Raw genomic sequence first — 19917 nt, forward strand, 5'->3', positions numbered from 1 at the left:
GAGAGAGAGAGAGAGAGAGAGACAGAGAGAGAGAGAGAGAGAGACAGAGAGAGAGAGAGAGAGAGACAGAGAGAGAGAGAGACAGAGACAGAGACAGAGAGAGAGAGAGAGAGAGAGGGGGAGGGAGGGAGAGAGAGAAAGGGGAGAGAAGGGAATAGGGCTTAAATACCCCCTCTGCTTAGGCTGGGCCAAAGGCCCAAGGCCTTGGATAGCCGAGGCAAAGAAAAGAGATCAGTCCCTATCACTCACGTGACCAAAATGGAGAAACAGTCTCAGGCCTCCACTTCAAGCACCAGGCTCCAACTACCACACTCTCCCTCCACACAGGAAGTCCCAGCCTCCTCAGCTCTCCTCTACCTCACTTCCTATGTCTCACCTGTGCCAATGGTGGCTCTAGCTTAACCCAGGACTGCCCAGAGGTCTGTCCCCTTTGCACATGTCTGTTGAAGGTCATATTCTCAAATAATTAAATCTTGAGCTTTGCTGCAGCCCTTCCTAAATCCTGTGTCCCTGAGTAGGGTGGAGATTGTAGTTTCCAAGACCTGATTCTGTCATTCCAAGTATCTCTATTGTTATTGATCAGGGAATAGCCAAATTCCATCCTCGAAAGAATGGTTTGAACAGGGTTGAGCAGTTTTGAAATTCACCTTAAGTCACATTATTTCTCTGAGCACTGATCTCCTCTGTACAAAAAGAGTGTTGGTCTTGAATACTCCAGCTCTATCATTGAAGAAATAAGGATTAGAAAAGGGAAAAGATTTATTCCCCCAAGAAAGCCCAGTGGGGTGAGAGTGCTAAGGTCTGGACTATTTTGATTTCGGACTCTAGCAGATTAAATTCTTTAGGGTTAATGAAGAAGTCAACACAAAAAGCTTGGGCTACTTGAGCATTCCCAAATACTTCTTATGTAGAATTAAGTGTGGTGCATCCATATGGCATTTGCAGAAGCAAGCCTGACACCATATAAGCCAGAGAAGTGGGGAAGGGGGAGAGGAGTTTGTATTTCCCACCTCCTACCCTCTAATTTAGTTGATGTATTATGCAAAGTAAACAGCAGGGAACAGAGGTAACAACGTATTAATATGTGAAAGGAACACAAAGGTATAATTATACCTAGTATCCTTTGACAGAGTATGATTGAAATAGAAAAGTGTAATAAGGAATTGTGGAGAATTGAAGAAGTACAGGGGATAAGGAAGGTGTAACAGGGAATGGAGGATTTGAAGGGACAGAGGGAATATGGCTGCTGGTGAGGTAGAAGGAGAGAGATATCCCCTGCTGAGAGGTTTTCTTTGAAAAATGGGGTTCCTGAAAAATGGACCAACTATGATAGCCTGGGGGAATGTCTTCTCTATTGACTGATGTTGAAGATATCCCAGAGCAGGTAAGCACAGACCCTCCTGAGGGACAAGCCTCCCCCCCAACAAGGTCAATTGGGAGGAGTCCGATAAGGACCATTTATGGCTGTCCTTAGGGTCTGTTCTCTCTATGTCCCCTTGAAATGATAGTCCTCCTATCTGACTACAGGTTATTTAAATCAAGATGAATTTAATGACAAGTTTGGATCAGGAAGGTATCATGGTTGAAGGAAGAGGGGTTCCCTATATTTTTCCCCATATTGGGTTTGAGTCTCTTTTGAGCTGAGGCCAGGCCTCAAAGGCTCGTGGAGGGTTTCTTTTATTCCTGTATATGCTAATATATGCTAGCTTTCTTAAATTCAAAGTCTTAGCAGTGGACAGCAAGAGAAAGAAAAGATTCTGACCGTCAGAGCTGGTTGGGCCTATCTTCAGGTTAGTGCCCCTAAAGACAGATCTTACAGTTCAAAACACTCTGCTTAAATACCTTTTTTCGATGACATGGTCACAGGAATCCAGGTAGAGGACACAGTTGGGAAATATCCAGGATTAGAAGTACTTCTATCCACAGACATGGAGAGAGTGCTCCTTCCAGTCTGAGGGCCAGGAAAGAGAAACCTTGAGAGCAACTGTCACTCTCTAAGTCACCCCTCCCCACCACCAACTGTCATCATTGTCAATATCTTCATTCCAACATTCCAACTGCTGTCAGTTCCACCTGAATGGAAGAAAGGCCCAAAGCTTGATTCAGTTTTCCTTTTCACAAAAGGAACTTGGCATTGTGACCAACTGAAGACTGGCCAAGCCCTGGAAGATTTTTTGTTTTTTGTTTTATTTCATTTTTTTACACATCAATACAATTTTTAATTGTTGTTCAATATTTTGCAATCCGTCCTGTATCCCTCCCTCCCACTCTTCCTGCCTTCCCAAGATGGAAAATAATATGATATAGGTTGTATATATGTTATCATACAATACATATTTCCATGTTCATCATGCTGTGAAATGAACCCTGGACTTCAATCCCCAGAAGTCCTTGCTCTAGTTCCCGAGATGCCCTCTAATCTCACTGAGATTTCCACCTGGGCGAGATCAAAATTTCTATTTAACTGGCTATAAAGCCTATTGAGCTCTCTTCCTACTTCCGCTTCTGAGCACACGCAGCTCTCTACCTAGCAGGCAAGATGTGAGTGGTTGTGAATGGGCTCTCTGGGCCTAGACACGTGCTTTCTTATTTTGTATTTTCTTTAATTCTTAATCATTAATAAACCTCTAAAAATATAATACTTCTAGCAGAGAAACTAATTTTAACTGCTACAGTTAGAAGACACATGTTGTTTACTCTAGAAAAAAATTGATGGAGGAAATAAAGGGAAGAATGGCATGCTTCCATCTGCATTCAGACTCCATCAGTTCCTTCTATAGCAGTAGAGAACCTTTTTTTGTCATGAGTCCCTTGGTCCTTGAGTCCCAGATCCTTGTATCACTGATAATAGAGGTAAGTCATTCACAGCTGGTCATCATACAATATCACTGCTACTATGTGCAAAATTCTTCTGGTTCTGCTCATTTCACTTTGTATCATTTCATATAAGTCTTTCCAGGTTTTTTGTGATTGTCTTGTTGGTCATTACTTATGACCACAATAATATTCCATTAAAATTATATACCACAACTTGTTCAGCCATTCCCAAGAGGTTTATTAAAAAACAAATTCTTCCAAGTCCTAAAGTCAGTTGCAGACAGCTGTGCAATTTGATACAGGGTACAACTGTATGGAATAGCCCTAGAAGACTTCAGAACATTTACCAGAGGGGATCAGGGGGATAATTGATTTCATCTCCTCCTTACTCCAATAGCCACAATTGGGAGGAGGGGGGAGCTGCTCATCCAGTAGGAGACAGTATCCAGTAAGGAGCAGAGACAGATGGCTCTCCAGAGTGTATGCCTCCTTTTCCCATGGACACTGTAAATATTTGTGGGGGCAGGGGATGAGGGCAGGAAGTGTACCCCAAGTGTGTGGGTGGGGGATGTTTTACAGCCACTGTTCTACCTGTGCCAGGTTTGTCAGTGCTTTTGTTCTGAGATGATTGGGTCTACTAGGTGATTATTATCTATAAGCTCACTGGTGAGGATTTGCTAAACCTTAGTTTGGGGAGTATAGAGCCACAGAGGACTCCTTCAAAATGTAGGAGAGTAGTCCCCTCCTTAGGGAGCCAACCTGCAAATCTCTGCTAAGTTGAGATAGATATGGGGCAGGCAGGTAATGACTGGGTATGGTTATATATATAATATATATATATAATATAAAATAGGGCAAATATTTGTAATACCTGTCTTATTTGGTGGAAATGAAGAAAGTGCTTTGTAAACCTAAAGTCTTGGTAAAAAATGGGATTGTTCTTGGTAGGTTACTGATGGCAGCTGCTGAGAATTCTCTTAGACTAATCTGTCTGGACTCCTATGAGAGTGTTGGGAGGTCTCGGATTGAGTAGTGAGAGAAGAGAATACAAATGCTTTCAGAGAAGGGTATGGGGAAGGATAGACACCTCTGTTGGGCTGGATTCATGTCCTGCTCTAGATCATCCCTTTCTAGAGAAGCCTTCCCATCAACTCAGTGACTTGGGGAGACTTTTGTTGCTATTTAAAAATAAGCAAACCAAAAATTCTCCAAAGACCCACATATATATATATAATTAAAATATTTTATATTGTTATGTAATATTAATATGATAATATATTATAATAGTATATAATAAATTATCTACATGTGTGTGATTATTCCAGCACAATCCCACTAATTATTACCAAGGACCAACATAGGGAAAAGCTGCTCTGCCTTCCCTTCCCTCCCAACCCCAACCAGATTCACCTTTTATCTTCATGCTAACTAGATATCAACAGTGGTTTGTCTGTGTATGTTTGAGTTTGGAGGGAGTCGAGAAGACATTGTAATTTGCTCTAATTGGTTCTAGACCCTACAACCCACTTAAAACAGCCCCACCACCAAACTTTTGCTCTTCCAAATTCTTGGCCAGTTTATATGGCCTTTCCTCTAAAACCTGTCTCCAAACTCACCTCTTCATGAAAGCCTTCCCTGATTATCAAATGAACACATCACTTTAGAGCTGGTGGTCAGAGGACACCTTAGAAATTACTATGTGTTCATTTTACAAGAAAGGAAGCTAAGTATCCTAGAGAGGGAGGGTCTTACCCGAGCTTAAAACAGGTTGATGGCAAATCTGAGACTAGAATTCCGGTCTCTAGATGTCTATGCTGGCCACCCACCACTCACCACTCAGACCACTCTCTGAGCCCTCCCCTAACTACAAGGCTGGTGGGAGCAATCCATATTCAGACTATAAAATATTCCTTCCAACATACTTGGAGTTTTCTTGGTTAATAAATGATGCCTTCTGTGAATCAGGCAAAAAAAAAACCTTTCAAAAGTGATAGAATATGGAAGGTCCTGGGTTCAAATGTGACCTCAGACACTTCCTAGCTGAATGACCCTGGGAAAGTCACTTAATCCCCATTGCCTAGCCCTTACCTCTCTTCTGTGTTGGAACCAATACACAGCATTGAATCCAAGATGGAAAGTAAGGGTTCACAATTTTTTTTTAAGAAGCAGAGGATAGAATGAGAAGTGTTGCTTCCCCTCTGTGATCCTCTATGCCTAAGGGAGATATCAGAGACTGAATCCTTGGAAAGGGCTCTGATTCAGCCAATTGGAGTTGGGTCAATCTCTGGATAATTGCTCCCTTTCCAACTCTTTTAGGTAAAGGTCTATAACTATAGAAGCCAATCTTGCTAGAAGACCCAGGTTGGTACATAAATCCCAATCAGTTATCAATTATGTATTATGTGTGTATAATGTACCAGAGATTCTGCTAGGCTAGGAAACAAAGACAAAAGGAAATAATCACTGACATCAAAGAACTTGCATTTTATTGAATGGAAGATATTTGTGTCCTCCTTCACAGGGTGTGTTTTATTTTGCACTAAAGATTATGGGGTAAGAGTGACAACAACAAGGGTTCAATCAGTTCCTATTACTTGGGAAGCCCTATACCAAGTGGGGCTCTAAGGATAAAAGCTGCAACCAGGCCTTTACCAAGCCTGGAGCATTTTGCTTGAGGTAACAAAAAAAGAAGACAGGGCCCTCCACCATCCAGGAGTTCTTGGTCATTGGTCTGGCCCATGGGAGATGCTCTTCCATAATGGCCAGAGAGAGAATGTGTATTGCCATCGTGGAATCCAAATATATGTTCTGAGAAGGAATCAACCTAAGGAAAAAAAAACCAGATCAGGAACTCATAATTCTAAACTGCCCTTTTCTCCCCCTCAAAGGGGAAGCCCAATTCCTTGGATTTTTAGCATCTCTACACAGGAGAGAACAGAGGACCAGGTTGTTCTGAGAGCAAGAATCCTAACAGTCAAAGATATAGGGGAAAGGGATTAATTGTACTTAGATCTGGGCAAGGAGTATTTAATTTAGAAGGGAGTCCCTTCTTGCAGAGACTATGGATCAGTAGACCCTGAAAATAGCGATGGATCTCATAAAGCTCCAGTTGGAAAAATCACACCCTTCCTCCTCAATTTTTCAAGCAAGGTCAATGGATGATTCAGCTGGGATTCAAGTCCAGCTCTTCTGAATTTCTTCTCCAAATTAAGTGCTCTTTCCACCGCACCACATTGCCACCTGGGCACAATGAAATCAGCAGGGAAGAGAATGTTTAGCAGAGGTCAAATGTGCCTACAATTCCTCAATTGATCACGGATTGGCTTGGGACAAAGACCTTGGCATAGGATCAATAAGGTAGCGACCAGGAAATAGAACTCCTTGCTAATAGATAAGGGGCAGGGAGATCTGGATGGAGGCTCCTGCTTTGGGGAGAGGGAATAAGAAGGGAGGATGAAGGATATGGGACAGAGAGAGCAGCTGAATGTGGAGAGTTTGGAGGGTTGCTGAGGTTCCATGGATACCATACCTTCTGGGGTCATGCAGACTCTCCCACACCCTCCCGTTCAGCACTTCAAGGGGCCCTCACACTGTCTATCTCCTTCACAGGTCCTTGGGGGTTTGAGCATGTAACACTGGCTTTGATGAAATTGGGGAGGAAGGGCTGGACAATTGAAAAAAGGCTTCCCCAGAGCTAGGCACATGCTTATAAACATTTAACACTATGCTTTCTGGGGAGGGGGGGGGAAAGATAAGTCAAACATGCTTTTAAGTATAATCTGCATTTTTAACACTTTCTCAATCATTTTCTTAAGTCTAACTAATCAACAAAACAATAATTCAAGCTCTGGTTTATAGCATTTGCTTATTTCCAGGACCTGGAATCAGGAAGACCTGAGTTCAAGTCTAGCCTCAGATACACATTAGCTATGTGACCCAAGGCAAGTCCATTAACCTCTATTTGCCTTAATGCACTAGAGAAGAAAATGGCAAACCACTCCCGTATCTTTGGCTGAAGAAGAGTTAGATATGACTGAACAACTAAACAGCAATGCTTGTACTGAAATTTTAACTGTACTGAAAATTTAACAATCCATTCTTTCAAGCTGGCTCTAACACTACCTTTCCCCAGGGAGCATCCTGTTCTGAGTCCCCAGCTCCCCACCTGGTGGAGTAGAATCCCTGGTCTCTCTCCTTCCCAAGAGGCCTCTGGGACCAAAATATCTTTCCTAAAGGTACAAGGTTGGGCCATGTTACCCTACCTCTCCCTCAGTAAATCACAAAGAATCTCTATTGCCTCCAGGATCATATATAAGTTCCTCTGAACATTTAAATGTTTTCTACAATCTGGCCCTTTCCTACATTTTCAGTCTTATTCTTTACTTCCTTCCTTCTATTCTTGGATCTAGCCATATAAGCCTACTCAAACAGACACACAAATGTCCCATCTCCAGGCCTTTGCACCAGAATGTACCTTCTCCCCCCCCCCCCCCACTTTTTGCGATCCATGCTTTCCAATAAGACTCAGCTCCAGCATCATCTTCTAAATGAAGCCTTGCCTGACCACCCTAGCTGCTGGTGCACTCCCTCCCCAAACTACCATGTGTTTATTTTGGACAGACTCTGTCCCTACTTTTAGGTGTCATTATTACCTCCCCCATTGGAATTTGCCCCAGTTAGTCTGTCTTTCCTTCCTCTCGTCTCCATTAGCTCATCCTCTGGAATCTGTGGTCCTATTTCTTCCCTGCTCATCCCTGCCTGGCCAGGATACCCTGGTTTCAGTCCTTCCTCTCCTCAGGGCTCACACCCCTGGTGTCCCAGTGATAATAACATTGCTGTCTTTCTGAACCCTTCCAGGCTATGTGGGTGGCACTCATTGGCTTCAGTATAAAGATATGGAGGATGGGTAGGAGAAGCAGGCAGGTCCCTGTCTTGCTGCATTCTGGAGAAGGAGGCCAAAGGAGTGAGGACATAGATGAAGCCTGAGTTTCTATGGAGATTTTTGGGGAGCCTGGATTCCTAAGGCAGATGAAAGCAGTCTCACACAAGGGACTTTCCCCAAGAATCAGGCTCATCTCTATAATTACCACCATGACTCTGGGAAAGTTGCTTCCCCATTGTTTTTCTTCTGTTGAAACAGGGTTGGGCTAGATGTTCTCTCAGCTCCAGCCCAGCTCTAAATCCTATGATCCTCAGGGTAGAAGGAAGGGACCAGGAAGGGAGAGGCTCTAGTGCAGGAGGCACTGAGCCCAGCCTGACCTTGAACAAGGAGGATAGGCCAGTCCTCCCAGGAAGCACCATTAGGTAGAACAGGAGACAACAGATGGACAATGAGGTATTAACACTGTGAGAAAGTGTGAGACAAAGACAAAGGAAAGAGAGAAAGAGAGAGACAGAGAGAGAGAGACAGAGAGACAGAGAGAGAGACAGAGAGAGAAAGGAAGAGAGAGAGAGAGAGAGAGAGAGAGAGAGAGAGAGAGAGAGAGAGAGAGAGAGAGAGAGAGAAAGGCAGAGACAGAGAAAGAGACAGAAAGGAAGAGAGACAGAAAGGAAGAGAGACAGAAAGGAAGGAAGGAAGGAAGGAAACAAGGAAGGAAGGGGGAAAAAACTAGCTTTATCTTTGCTGCAGCCAGTAAAGGCAGGACATGGGAAAATCAGCAGAATGACCCCAAGACTCCTTCCCTAATGGCCTAAACCATAGCTTGGTAACCTTGGGCAAGTTTCCAAGGTACTTCCCTCCAAATCCAAGCTCAACTTGAGATGCCCCACTCTTATCCTCCTTGGTGGGTTGACCAGAGAAAATCTGGCTCTGGGCCCTATGAATTACCCCTAGACCTCCCATCTCCTGCCCTTCTGAGTGGGCTGAACCCACAGCACTTCTCTCTGGTCTCAGGAGATTTGCCATACTAATATCTGGAGCCACAACACAATCTACATCTGGAGCACATCACCCCACTTCCTGCCCTGTCCCACTTCCCTACTTCCTAGGATGAAATCCCCTCTCCTGCTTCTGACCTCCGCAGTCTCTGGGACTCTTCTTCTTAGGAGCTGGCCTCTTCTTCCCATTTTTCAGTCTATATCCACAAAACTGTCCATTCACTCCCTGGGTGCTATTGCAATGAGGACTCCATGGGAAGCCCTAGCTACACCCATCCCTACCTGGGAGAAGCCTCCTTAGGCCCAGGTACTTCTAGCTTCCTTCACCCCAGCACCAGAACCTCCTTACCTTTATGGTCCTTTGTGCTGCTGGGGTCTACACACTTGAAACCACAATGAAAATAGCAGCATTTCTTATTTTGGAGGCAATTAGAATCATTGGCACATTGTGGTGATTCTTCCCTAATGCAGCGGTAAGGGTCTGGTGGGCACTCCCCTGGTTTATTATCTGGAAAAGGAGGACAGAGATTAGAATATGGGCCCTAGGCTAAACTCCCAACTAAGCCCATGGAAAAAGGGTTCAGACTGTTCATAGGGGAAAGGGAACATTTACATGGGTACTTGTCTCCTAAAATCCAGATTCATTTATTTTATTTATTCATTTACTAACTCTGTGAATATGGCCAGCAACTTCTCCACCCTGTTTCCTCTGGGTAAAATGAGATTCCTTCCATCTCTAAATCTTATGATCCTATAAGCCAAGGGAAGGTTCTGGGACTTAAGTTGGGGAGAGAGCATGGTTGGGGACACTCTGCGAGCAAGGGACAGTTTACCCAATCCTGAGCATGGAGAAGTCATTCTTTTAAAAGTACAGCAGGGAAAATCATGATTTCCAAAGAAAAGCAGCACGAGGGAGAGATACAAAGAGGTATCATAGAAGAGAGAGAAAGGATGAGAAAGGGGTGATACAATAGCTTTTATTCCCATAGAACTAAAAAGTTTATAAAGGACTTTTCCTACATCTACCCAATTAAGTAAGTATTGAAAGCATAATTTTCCCATTTTGTAGATGAGAAAACTGAGACTCAAAAAAGTTGAATAACTCACTTAAATAAATAGAGGAACCAGGACTTAAACTGGGGTCTCTCAACTCAAAGAACAATCAATTCTCTACTTTCTGAGAAAGACGCAGAAACAGAATGACAAGGGCAAAAAAATGTCTGAGGGGCAGAGAAAGAAACATTGACAAAGGATGAAGTAGGAGAATGAGACACCGAGAGTTAAAATGATGGAAAGATAATGGGCTAGAAAGTAAGAAAAAGAAACAGAAAGAGATGAGCCTATATCAGGTTATTTATTATCTCAGGGAGGAGGGAGAGAGGGAAAGAATTTGGATTGCACAAAGTCTGAAAACAACTGTAAAAAAGTATTTCTATCACTTAACTCCCATTGCCTAGTCCTTACCAAAAATATATTTCTACATGTAATTGAAAAAACATTAAAAAATAAGAAAAGAAAGTGATGGATGGAGAAGCAGAGAGTATGACTAAGATAAAGAGTAAGGTAGAGTCAGAGTAACAGAGAAAGACAGAGGCAGACACAGAATATGGCTGTGGCTTTGGAATCCTGGGCCCTTAGAACCTTCTCAAACACCATCTCTACTTAGGAAATGGGACAGGGGTAAGAAGTCTGTGACAGAGGTGAGGGACGGGAGAGATGTTGGCATTTTCTGTTTTCATCCACTCTGCATGCAGAGGGCCAAAGCTTCCTACCCCAGGCAACTCAGTTCTAGTGAGACAAAAGAAGTCCCTAATCTTCCATTCTGCAGACCAACCCTAGCCCTGATCCCTCCTGTACTGTCAGAATTCGAATTCACCATTCCAGAAGATGTCAGAAGCACAAAGGCACAGAATTCCATGAAGAAAAGAAGGGTCCCGGACTTCATGTTGAGGGCTGGGGCTACTGGAGTGGGTCACACAGATAGGAAGTGTCTGAGGTCACATTTGAACCCAGGACCTCCTATCTCCAGACCTGGCACTCTATCCACTGTACTGTCTAGCTGCTCCTATGTCCTTATTTTTCTCCCAATATCAAGAGACCCTTGTGTGTCTTTACATCTGTGATACAGCAATTATGATGCATTTCAGTCTTCATTTTTCAAATATTCATAAAATAACATTTCTATTCAAGAAACCAGACCTACTAAACTTGGCATTAGATGTGAGCAGCATATAACAATAATGCAAAAAAAAAAATGCCTGGAGGGTATATATATACTGGCTTAAACAGAAAGATATTAATGCAAATTCTAATGCAAAAATGTCTCATCACAAAATGACATTTGCAGCATTACATAAAAGCAAATACCCTAACTATATGCATATACTAGCGATTGGTAAGTGAACAAGCAATGCCACCAAAGTAACACCACTCAAATGCAAACAAACATGCACATACATGTGCACATGCATACCTACACACATAAGTCCATGCAGGTGCATTCACATGTGTATGTTCGCACAGAGACATCTTATGTGCGCATACATGTGCAAGGACACACACGTGCACCGGTATGCAACATTAGCGAAGCATATAACTGAACAACACCTGCCCTTTTGCCATCCTCCTTATCCTCTTCTTGTTAGAACCTGGCCTCTGCCCTAGAACCTGAGCTCTAATAGCTAAGCTTCGCCTCCATTCCATTTCCCAGCTATTTCAAAATCATGCCATTTCTTGCTAAGTACCTCTCACCACAATTCTCTTGTATGTGTTAGGTAAGTTCCTCAAAAGCAGAAGCTGTTTTTCTTGTCTATGTGTCCCAAGTGTGTATACAAAGTACTTAATAAACACTTCCCCCAGGGGCAGCCAGGTAGTTCAATGGATTGAGAACCAGGCTTGGGGTCAATTCTGGCTAAAGATACTTCCTAGCTGTATGACCCTGGGCAAGTCACTTAACCCCCATGGCCTAGCCCTTCCCACTCTTCTGCCTTGAAACCAATACACAGTACTGATTCTAAGACAGAAGGTAAGGGATAAAAAAACAAAACAAAACAAAAAGAAATAAAAATTATCCAGTTACAATCCTTAATGTGATTCCTGTGTGGATGAATCAAACCCACTCAAAAGAAAATTTAAATGACAAGAGAAAGAAAAAATTTTAAATGTTAAAAAAATCCCAGAAAAATGAGAAAAAAAAAATCCTAACTTGCAGGTCCCTGGGTATAACTGTCTAGAAGTTAGTGAGAATATTGTGTGTAATCACCTGAATAAGTATACCAGCCTCCATCTTACACTGCTACTGACTTGTTTCCTTCCTAAGTCTCTCTCTGGGTTCACAAAATAGTCAATCTAATATGGCTAGCTAAAGCACTACTAAAATTACAGAAATTTCCTGTCTAACTGACTCACTCCTACCCTAACTTGAGCTGGGAACAATCTCTTTTTCCTCTTAGTTACCCTTTCAGACTCAAACAAGAATCATTGCAAATGAACTTAAGAAAGTTTCAAATAGCCCATGGACATAGTTAAGCATTAAAATAAAGGTTAACAGGCTGCAATATGAACTCTAACTGGGGAGATTAGAGGAGGTTGAATCTCTTCCTTTTCTGCCCTCTATGCCGTCCCCAATCAGGAAGAAAATGGTTGGCCAATAAGTGGAATGAGGCGTCCCCAGACAGTGCTCCAAGGAATCCTAGGAAAGGAAGATGCTATGGGCTGGACTCCTAAAGTATCACCAATTCTGGCCTTCTGGTTCAACCTTATCTCTTTTCCACTTCAATCCTTTATTGCTGGTCTCTCAGATCACTTCTCTTCTCATCCAATCATCACTTCATTTCTGTTCCTGGTCTGATCATTTGCATGCTCCCCACTTTCTGTGGCTGGAAGGACTGCACATGACCCCCTTTCCCTGCCAGCCTCAGTAGGAGGAACAGTGGCCTTCAACTTTCTACTTGTCTTGGTTACATGCATGACTTTTTCAAAGGAAGTTCCTTAAAAAAAAAAAAAAACATAAGAAGTTGGAGAACTTTGAGTGCCCGCAGACACCTCCCCTCAGTATGCCAAGGCTTCATGTCCCTAAGATCTTCCCAAGGTCTTTGATACTGAAAGTTGTAAGAGTTTGTGGAAGATGAAGGCAAAATTTGGTTGTCCAGAGAAGCGCATCAATATTGTAGGACAATTTCATGGATATGTGCCTGCATGGGTTCTGGATAATGGATGATGCTTTTGCACCTTCCAGATCACTATAATGGAGTGAAACAAGGCTGTGTTTGTTTGCTCCCATGCTTCTTAGCATGAAGTTTTCAGTGATATTGACATACATCTTCATTGAGAATTTAAAAAGCATCAGAGTCAGCTGCCACATTGATGCTAAATCATTTAACTTGAAAAGGCTACAAGCCAAGACTAAAGTGGTGGGGCAGTTGATGCAAAGCTTTCTTTTCAGAGATGATTCAATGCAGTTTCTGTGACTGAGATGCAACAAAGCATGGGCTGATTCTTTCCTGCTTGTGCTAATTTTGGCCTAAGAATTAACACCAAGAAAAGAGGCTCTCTACTAGCTAGCACCATATCGTCCATACATGGCACCACTACATCCATTCATGGGGCCATGAGTTACAGCAAATGGAGAAATTTTGAATGCTGTAGACAAGTTCCCTTACCTTGGCCATATATGTTTCTGGGATGTGCACATAGATGATGAGGTTGATGCATGTGTTGCCAAAACTAGCTCAGTGTTTGGAAGCTCCAAAAGAAAGTGTGGGAGGAAAGTGGTATTGGACTGCCTACCAAACGGAAGGTCTACAGAGTCATTGTGCTGATTTCATTATTGTATGTCTGTGAAACCTGGATCATATACCAGGGCCATGTCAAGAAATTAAATGGCTTCCATTTGAATCACTTTGAGAAGATTCTGAAGATCACCTGACAAGATAAGGTACTGGCACCCCCAAGGTCCTTTCTTGAACTGAACTGCCAAGCATTCAGACTCTGCTATAGAGGGAGCAACTCTGATGAGCTGGCCACATTGTTCAAATGCCAAACACACGTTTGCTTAAAAGACTATTTTAATGTCTGCCCTTTGATCCAGCCATAGCACTGCTGGGTCTGTACCCCAAAGAGATAATGGACAAAAAGACTTGTACAAAAATATTCATAGCTGCGCTCTTTGTGGTGGCCCAAAACTGGAAAACGAGGGGATGCCCATCAATTGGGGAATGGCTGAACAAATTGTGGTATATGTTGGTGATGGAATACTATTGTGCTCAAAGGAATAATAAAGTGGAGGAATTCCATGTGAACTGGACCAAACTCCAGGAAGTGATGCAGAGTGAGAGGAGCAGAACCAGGAGAACATTGTACACAGAGACTGATACACTGTGGTATAATCGAACGTAATGGACTTCTCCATTAGTGGCGGTGTAATGTCCCTGAACAATTTGCAGGGATCTAGGAGAAAAAACACTATCCATAAGCAGAGGACAAACTGTGGGAGTGGAAACACCGAGGAAGCAACTGCCTGACTACAGCGGTTGAGGGGACATGACAGAGGAGAGACTCTAAACGAAACTCTAATGCAAATATTGACAACATAGAAATGGGTTCGAATCAAGAACACATGTGACACCCAGTGGAATCATGCATCGGCTATGGGGGGCAGGGGGGAGGAAAAGAAAATGATCTTTGTCTTTAATGAATAATTCTTGGAAATGATCAAATAAAATATTATTTTAAAAAAAAAAGACTATTTTAAGGGGTCAGCTGGGTAGCTCAGTGGATTGAGAGCCAGGCCTAGAGATGGGAGGTCCTAGGTTCAAATCTGGTCTCAGACACTTCCCAGCTGTGTGACCCTGGGCAAGTCACTTGACCCCCATTGCCTAGCCCTTACCACTCTTCTGCCTTGGAGCCATGACTCCAAGATGGAAGGTAAGGGTTTTAAATTTAAAAAAAAAGACTATTTTAAGGAGAACTCATGCAAGGCAAGTGCTCACGCAGAGATCAAAAGCACCAATACAAGGACACTCTCAATGACGCTCTGAAGAACTTGGTATTGATTATGAGACATGGAAAATGCTGCCACAGGACTATCCTGCAAGATATCTACCTGTAGTAGAACCTTCTGAGCTTGTATGGGTCTGGTCAGTCATTAACCCTGATATAGTAATGTCATTTTGGTTGTCTTCCAGAACGAAGGAAAATAACCAAGTAAAAGCTACTTGTAGTGTTGTGGAAAATTCTCCAGATTTCCTAGAAATCATGGGTTTGAGTTGGGGCTCTGCCACTTAATAGCTATGTGGCCTTGGGCAAATAATTTTTCCTCTTTGAAAAAAGTCTTTCCTCAATTGGAACAAGAAAGGGGTAGGAATAGAGGGTTTCTAAGGTATTTTTTTCATTGAATGTGTCTTCTGTTATTTATGTTCTAAATGTCATCTCTGATCCACCCTCCCTCCCCCAAGGGGATTTGAAACTCATACCAGAGAACATACTCCAGTTCTGGTGCAAACTCACTTCCTTGAGTCTCTTAAGTAACCTCGAAAGATAAATCTAAGGGATGGCTGGTGTCTAGGATTTCCTCGTATGGGGTAACCACATATGGTGACCTTCCACAAAGCTACTCAATGTACAATATTATTATGAGGTTTGAGATAACCATAAAATTTGTAGAAGATGAATTGAGCTCATGGATATCCTTGAACAAACAATACCGGAAACAAAATACCTAAATTGGCCTTTATGTTCAGTAAACTCCACAGAAGGTAAAGACACTAACCTTAACTTCCTCACCTCCAAAGAGAGGTAAAAGGCTGTTTCCCCTGGACCTTGCCAGAGGCCAATGTTTATCACAGATCCAAAAACTGGAAAGAACTTTAGACTATATCTAATCTAACCCCTCTTGTTTTAAAAGTAAGGAAATAGGTCCAAAGAGGAAAGGTAACTTGCCACAGGTCACCTATGTAGTTCAGAGCAGAGACAACTCTAGAATCTTGAGAGATGCTTGTCTCTCAGAGCAGTTTTTCTTCCTCTATTGTGATCTGAAGATTTGACCCTGCTCTGATTGGAAATGAGCCCACCAGCATCTCAATATTAAGCCAGGAAAGGGACCTCTGCCTTCCCTTTTCTTCCCTTCATGGGTGTACCAGAGCCAAAAGATTTGAGCTGACTCCTACACACTCCCCTGAAGAGAATTTCCATTGTGAAATTTTCAGCTTGAGCATTTACATCTCAGAAATTGGCAATCATTATAAATCAGGGTTTGACTTATGGTTTTGGTTGTCTACTCTTAAGAAAGCATTAATAATGTATATTAAATTTGAAAGTGGTTTGCCTCTTTTTTTTGAGAGGCTAGTTGTTGGACATTTACCAGCACACCCTGATTTGTTGCTCTATGAACATTGCATGAGTTAGGCAATTCAAAAGAAGTCTTACTAAAAGAGTCATCACACAGACTGTCAGCGGGATAATTGAACACTAATAACAATAATAACCATTTCATTTCTATTTATTCATATTGTGTTTGCAAAGTGCTTTATATCAATTATCTCATTTGAGCCGCAAAACATGCCTGCTTTCCTTCCTTCCTCTAGCCCATCTTCTTGCTGGTTTGCTTTCACCTAGATTTTAATTGGTTTATATCTATTTTGGGGGATCTGTGAGTAACATAACATAATTTTCCATGCTCAACTGGGCCAGTCAATCAGTTATTAAGTCCAGGATCTCATAATCTGTGGAAGGCAGACACATCTCCAAGCCTTCTTATATCTTAATCATTCTATATACCTCCCTTGCTCTAAAATCTGACTCCAAGCTCACCTTCTTGCCATCTTCCTCAATTATCATAAAAACACATAACCTTAGAGCCAGGAGGGACCTTATAAATTATCATCGATTCATTTTACAGGAAGAGAAAGAGTCTTGCCCAAGCTAAATAAAGCAGGTTTGTAGGAACTTTGAGTCTCTTTCCCCTACTGCCTGACACTTCATCCATCCACCTTCCCATTTTGGACCTTTTTTTGAGATCTTGGATGGCATTTAAAAAAAATGTTTATTCATATCCTTTGATCATTTATCTATTGAGGAATGGCTTTTGTTCTTACATATTTGAATTCATTTCTCTGACTTTCAGATCTTTTTCAGAGAAGTTTCTTACAAAGTTAACCATATCAAGTTAACCATTTCAGAGCTTCTAGTGAGAGGGAATAAAAAAGATGTGAAGGACTGTGGGAAGAAGGTGGTGTGCTACAGGTAGAGGAACCCACTCTGCAAGGTCTGGTATGGCTTGGGAATGCATCACTCTGCTGTTCTTCTCCACCCATTTGGAGCTTCCTTGGTTAGTAATCCATGTCCTCTCTGAATCAGGAAGGCAGCTCTGGGTCAGCTGGCATTAACAAAGACCTGAAGTTTGTTTAGAGAGTAGAAACTAGGTGGAGTGTCTAGGATTTGCTGTAGCCACCAGGAAGGGTTGGAGCCTGATTCCTTCTAGGGAGCCTTGTAATTAGTGACCCAGGTTCCTCCCTCTCCCCATTGACTCTGCCCTGAGCTGCCCTTTTCCTGAGACTGCTCTGACCTAGGATTGTCCTCTCCGCTCCATTCTACTTCCCTACCCCACAATTGTTTTGGCTCCAGTTGAAAGGAGTCCTAATTACATCTCTGCTCTTTTGGGTGTTATTGGTTCATAATCACCATCAATACCCACCTCCTTGGCCGTCACACCTGTCTCCCTCCCAAACCTTTCTCCAGGATTATTTCTTGTATTTTTTATGGAGTTCTTCCCTCAAGATGACTAAGAGCTAGGATTAAAACATAAATCCCTTCCACATCATGACTTTCTCCACAGCAGTATCGATATTCAATGGGCCGGCACAAGAAATTGAGTGAGAATTTGGGCAGGGGGACTTTGTGGATGCCACAGATGCCACATGAAGGCGAGCAGACAGCACAGCAAAAGCTCGGAAATGCGTAACATATATGTATAGTATTTTATGATAACATTTCTTATCTCTTAATCTATTAATACACGTGATTTCTTATAGCATAAACATCCCATATAAGAAAAAGAAAAGATTCAGACTTCTCTGGTTCAAAGGAAGGGCCAAAAAATAGTGCATGGAAAAGTCCAGATGGCCTTGATGCCATGCTTCTAACCCGCCTCGTCTGTATTTAGAGGTAGATGGGTCCTTAAAGCATGTCTACCTTTTAGTCAAACAACATCATTTTAGAGATGAGGAAGTTGAGACCTAGCAAGTTAAGTAACTTGTTCAGGATCACAAAGGCAGGACCTCTAATTGTACATCAAGTAGAGGAGGGGGATTAGGGGAGGGGGATTAGAGGAGGGCAGGGAAAGAACATGAATCTTGTAACCATGGAAAAATATTCTAAATTAATTAATTAAATACATTTTTAAAAAAACAAAGGCAGGACCTCTGACTACAGAACCAATTTTCTTTCCATTCTACAACATGATCTCAAAGTTTCTTAGATTTAGAATTGTACAATCTCAGGACTGGAAAAGATTCTCAAAGGCCAATCTAGTCTAATCCCTACCTGGAGCAGAAATATCTTATACTCGTATAACTTCTGTTTAAATGCCTCTGGTGATGGAGAACTCACAACCTTTCTTTTTTTAAAAACTCTTACCTTCCATCTTAGAATGAATACTGGGTATTGGTTCCAAAGTTGAAGAGTGGTAGAACTAGGCAATTGGGGGGGGGGGGATAAGGGGGTGTTAAATGACTTGCCCAGGGTCACACAGTTAGGTGTCTGAGACCAGATTTGAACTCAGGACCTCCCATCTCTAGACCTGGCTCTCAATCCACTGAGCCACCTAGCTGCTCCTAACTCACTACCTTTCAGTAAACTGGCAAAAACCAACTGCATTTCTTTATAGCAATAACATCCAAGAGGCAATAATAGAAAGGCAAGTCTCATTCAAAAATGACTACCAAATGCCCAAAATAAGCCTCTGGGAATCAGTTTACCAAGTTCCATTCTGTTTACAGAGAGTTGAAATTACAAAATGCTCCTTAAAGAAATAAAGGAAAATAGGGAGTGGTCCTATGAATTTATTAATATGGGAAACTCCTATATGAAGAAACTTGCTCCAAAAATGTAGATCAATCCCTAATCTGCAAATTATAGTCTTAGAAAGCTGCCTGGAGCAATAAGAGATCAAGTGACTTACCAGAAATCCTATAGCTAATATGTGTCAGAGGTAGGAACTGTGCCCAGGTCTTACTAGTTCTTAAGTCAACACTCTATCCATTATACCACACTGCCTCTTCAAAAAAGCAAAGAACAGGGGCAGCTAGGTAACTCAGATAGAAATAGAGAGCCAGGCCTAAAGTCAGGAGGACTTGGGTTTAAATCTGATCTCAGACACTTCCTAGCTATGTGACCCTGAGCAAGTCACTTAACCCCCATTGCCTTATACTTGCCACTCTTGGGTCTTAGAATTGATACTACGACAGAAGATAAGGGGTAAGAAAAATAAGTATTCATAAAGAAGTTAAAGATAAGGTAGTTTGGGGGGAGAAGGTAGGTGGGAAGACCAGGAAAAACCACTTAAAGAAGATGGTGTCTCAGCAAGATCTTTAAAAGGAATGAGATGACTATTAGGCAAAGGTAAAAGGGGAGAGAACATTCCAGGCATGTGCGACAACTGGTAGAAAGGCATGCGGTGGAAAATGTGGCATCATGGGAAATAAGGAAAAGGTCTGTTTGGCTGGATTGAAGAGTGAAGGAAAGAAGATTAAAGTAAAACAGAGCTAAAAGACAGATTAGGACCAAGTTGTATAAGGTTTTAAAAGCTAAACAGAATTTATATTCTATCCCAGAAGCAAATAGGAAACTGCTGGAATTGATAAGGGGTTGGGGGAGCACAAGGGAAAGGTCATGGGGCAGGGGGGATGTTGTCAGATGCTCACATCTGTCCTTAACAAAAATGACTTAGGACACAACATATAGGATGGACTGGAGTGGTGAGACACTTGGTGAGGGGAAGTCAGTTAGGAAACTGTTACAATATAATAACATGGGCAAGATGATGGCCAGAACTAAAGCCATGACTGTCTATGTGTGAAAAGAAGGGCTTAGGGGAGAAAAAAAATATATTTCAAAGTTAGATTGGCTAGATTGATTGAATATGAGGGAGCATGAGGAGTTGAGGAAAATACCAAAGTAATGTAGGAATATAAACTAGGAATACAGTGGTTTCAGAGATTAGCTAAA

At 42.2% G+C, this 19917-nt stretch overlaps 1 protein-coding gene across 1 annotated transcript in view; it reads right to left on the reverse strand.

The window, feature by feature from the left end:
• Window positions 1-5281: 5281 nt before the first annotated feature.
• Window positions 5282-19917, reverse strand: part of LOC103101392 (WAP four-disulfide core domain protein 5-like) — a 58201-nt gene continuing 43565 nt past the window's right edge. Inside the window, exons 3-4 of the mRNA XM_056813026.1 lie at window positions 9044-9202; window positions 5282-5641 (exon numbers count right to left, since the gene is read on the reverse strand). Coding sequence (XP_056669004.1) covers window positions 5637-5641; window positions 9044-9202 — 164 coding nt within the window. The 3' untranslated portion in view covers window positions 5282-5636. The remainder of the gene's footprint in view (window positions 5642-9043; window positions 9203-19917) is intronic.

The sequence above is a fragment of the Monodelphis domestica genome, chromosome 1 (assembly GCF_027887165.1).
Source record: "Monodelphis domestica isolate mMonDom1 chromosome 1, mMonDom1.pri, whole genome shotgun sequence".
Classification (NCBI taxonomy): domain Eukaryota; kingdom Metazoa; phylum Chordata; class Mammalia; order Didelphimorphia; family Didelphidae; genus Monodelphis; species Monodelphis domestica.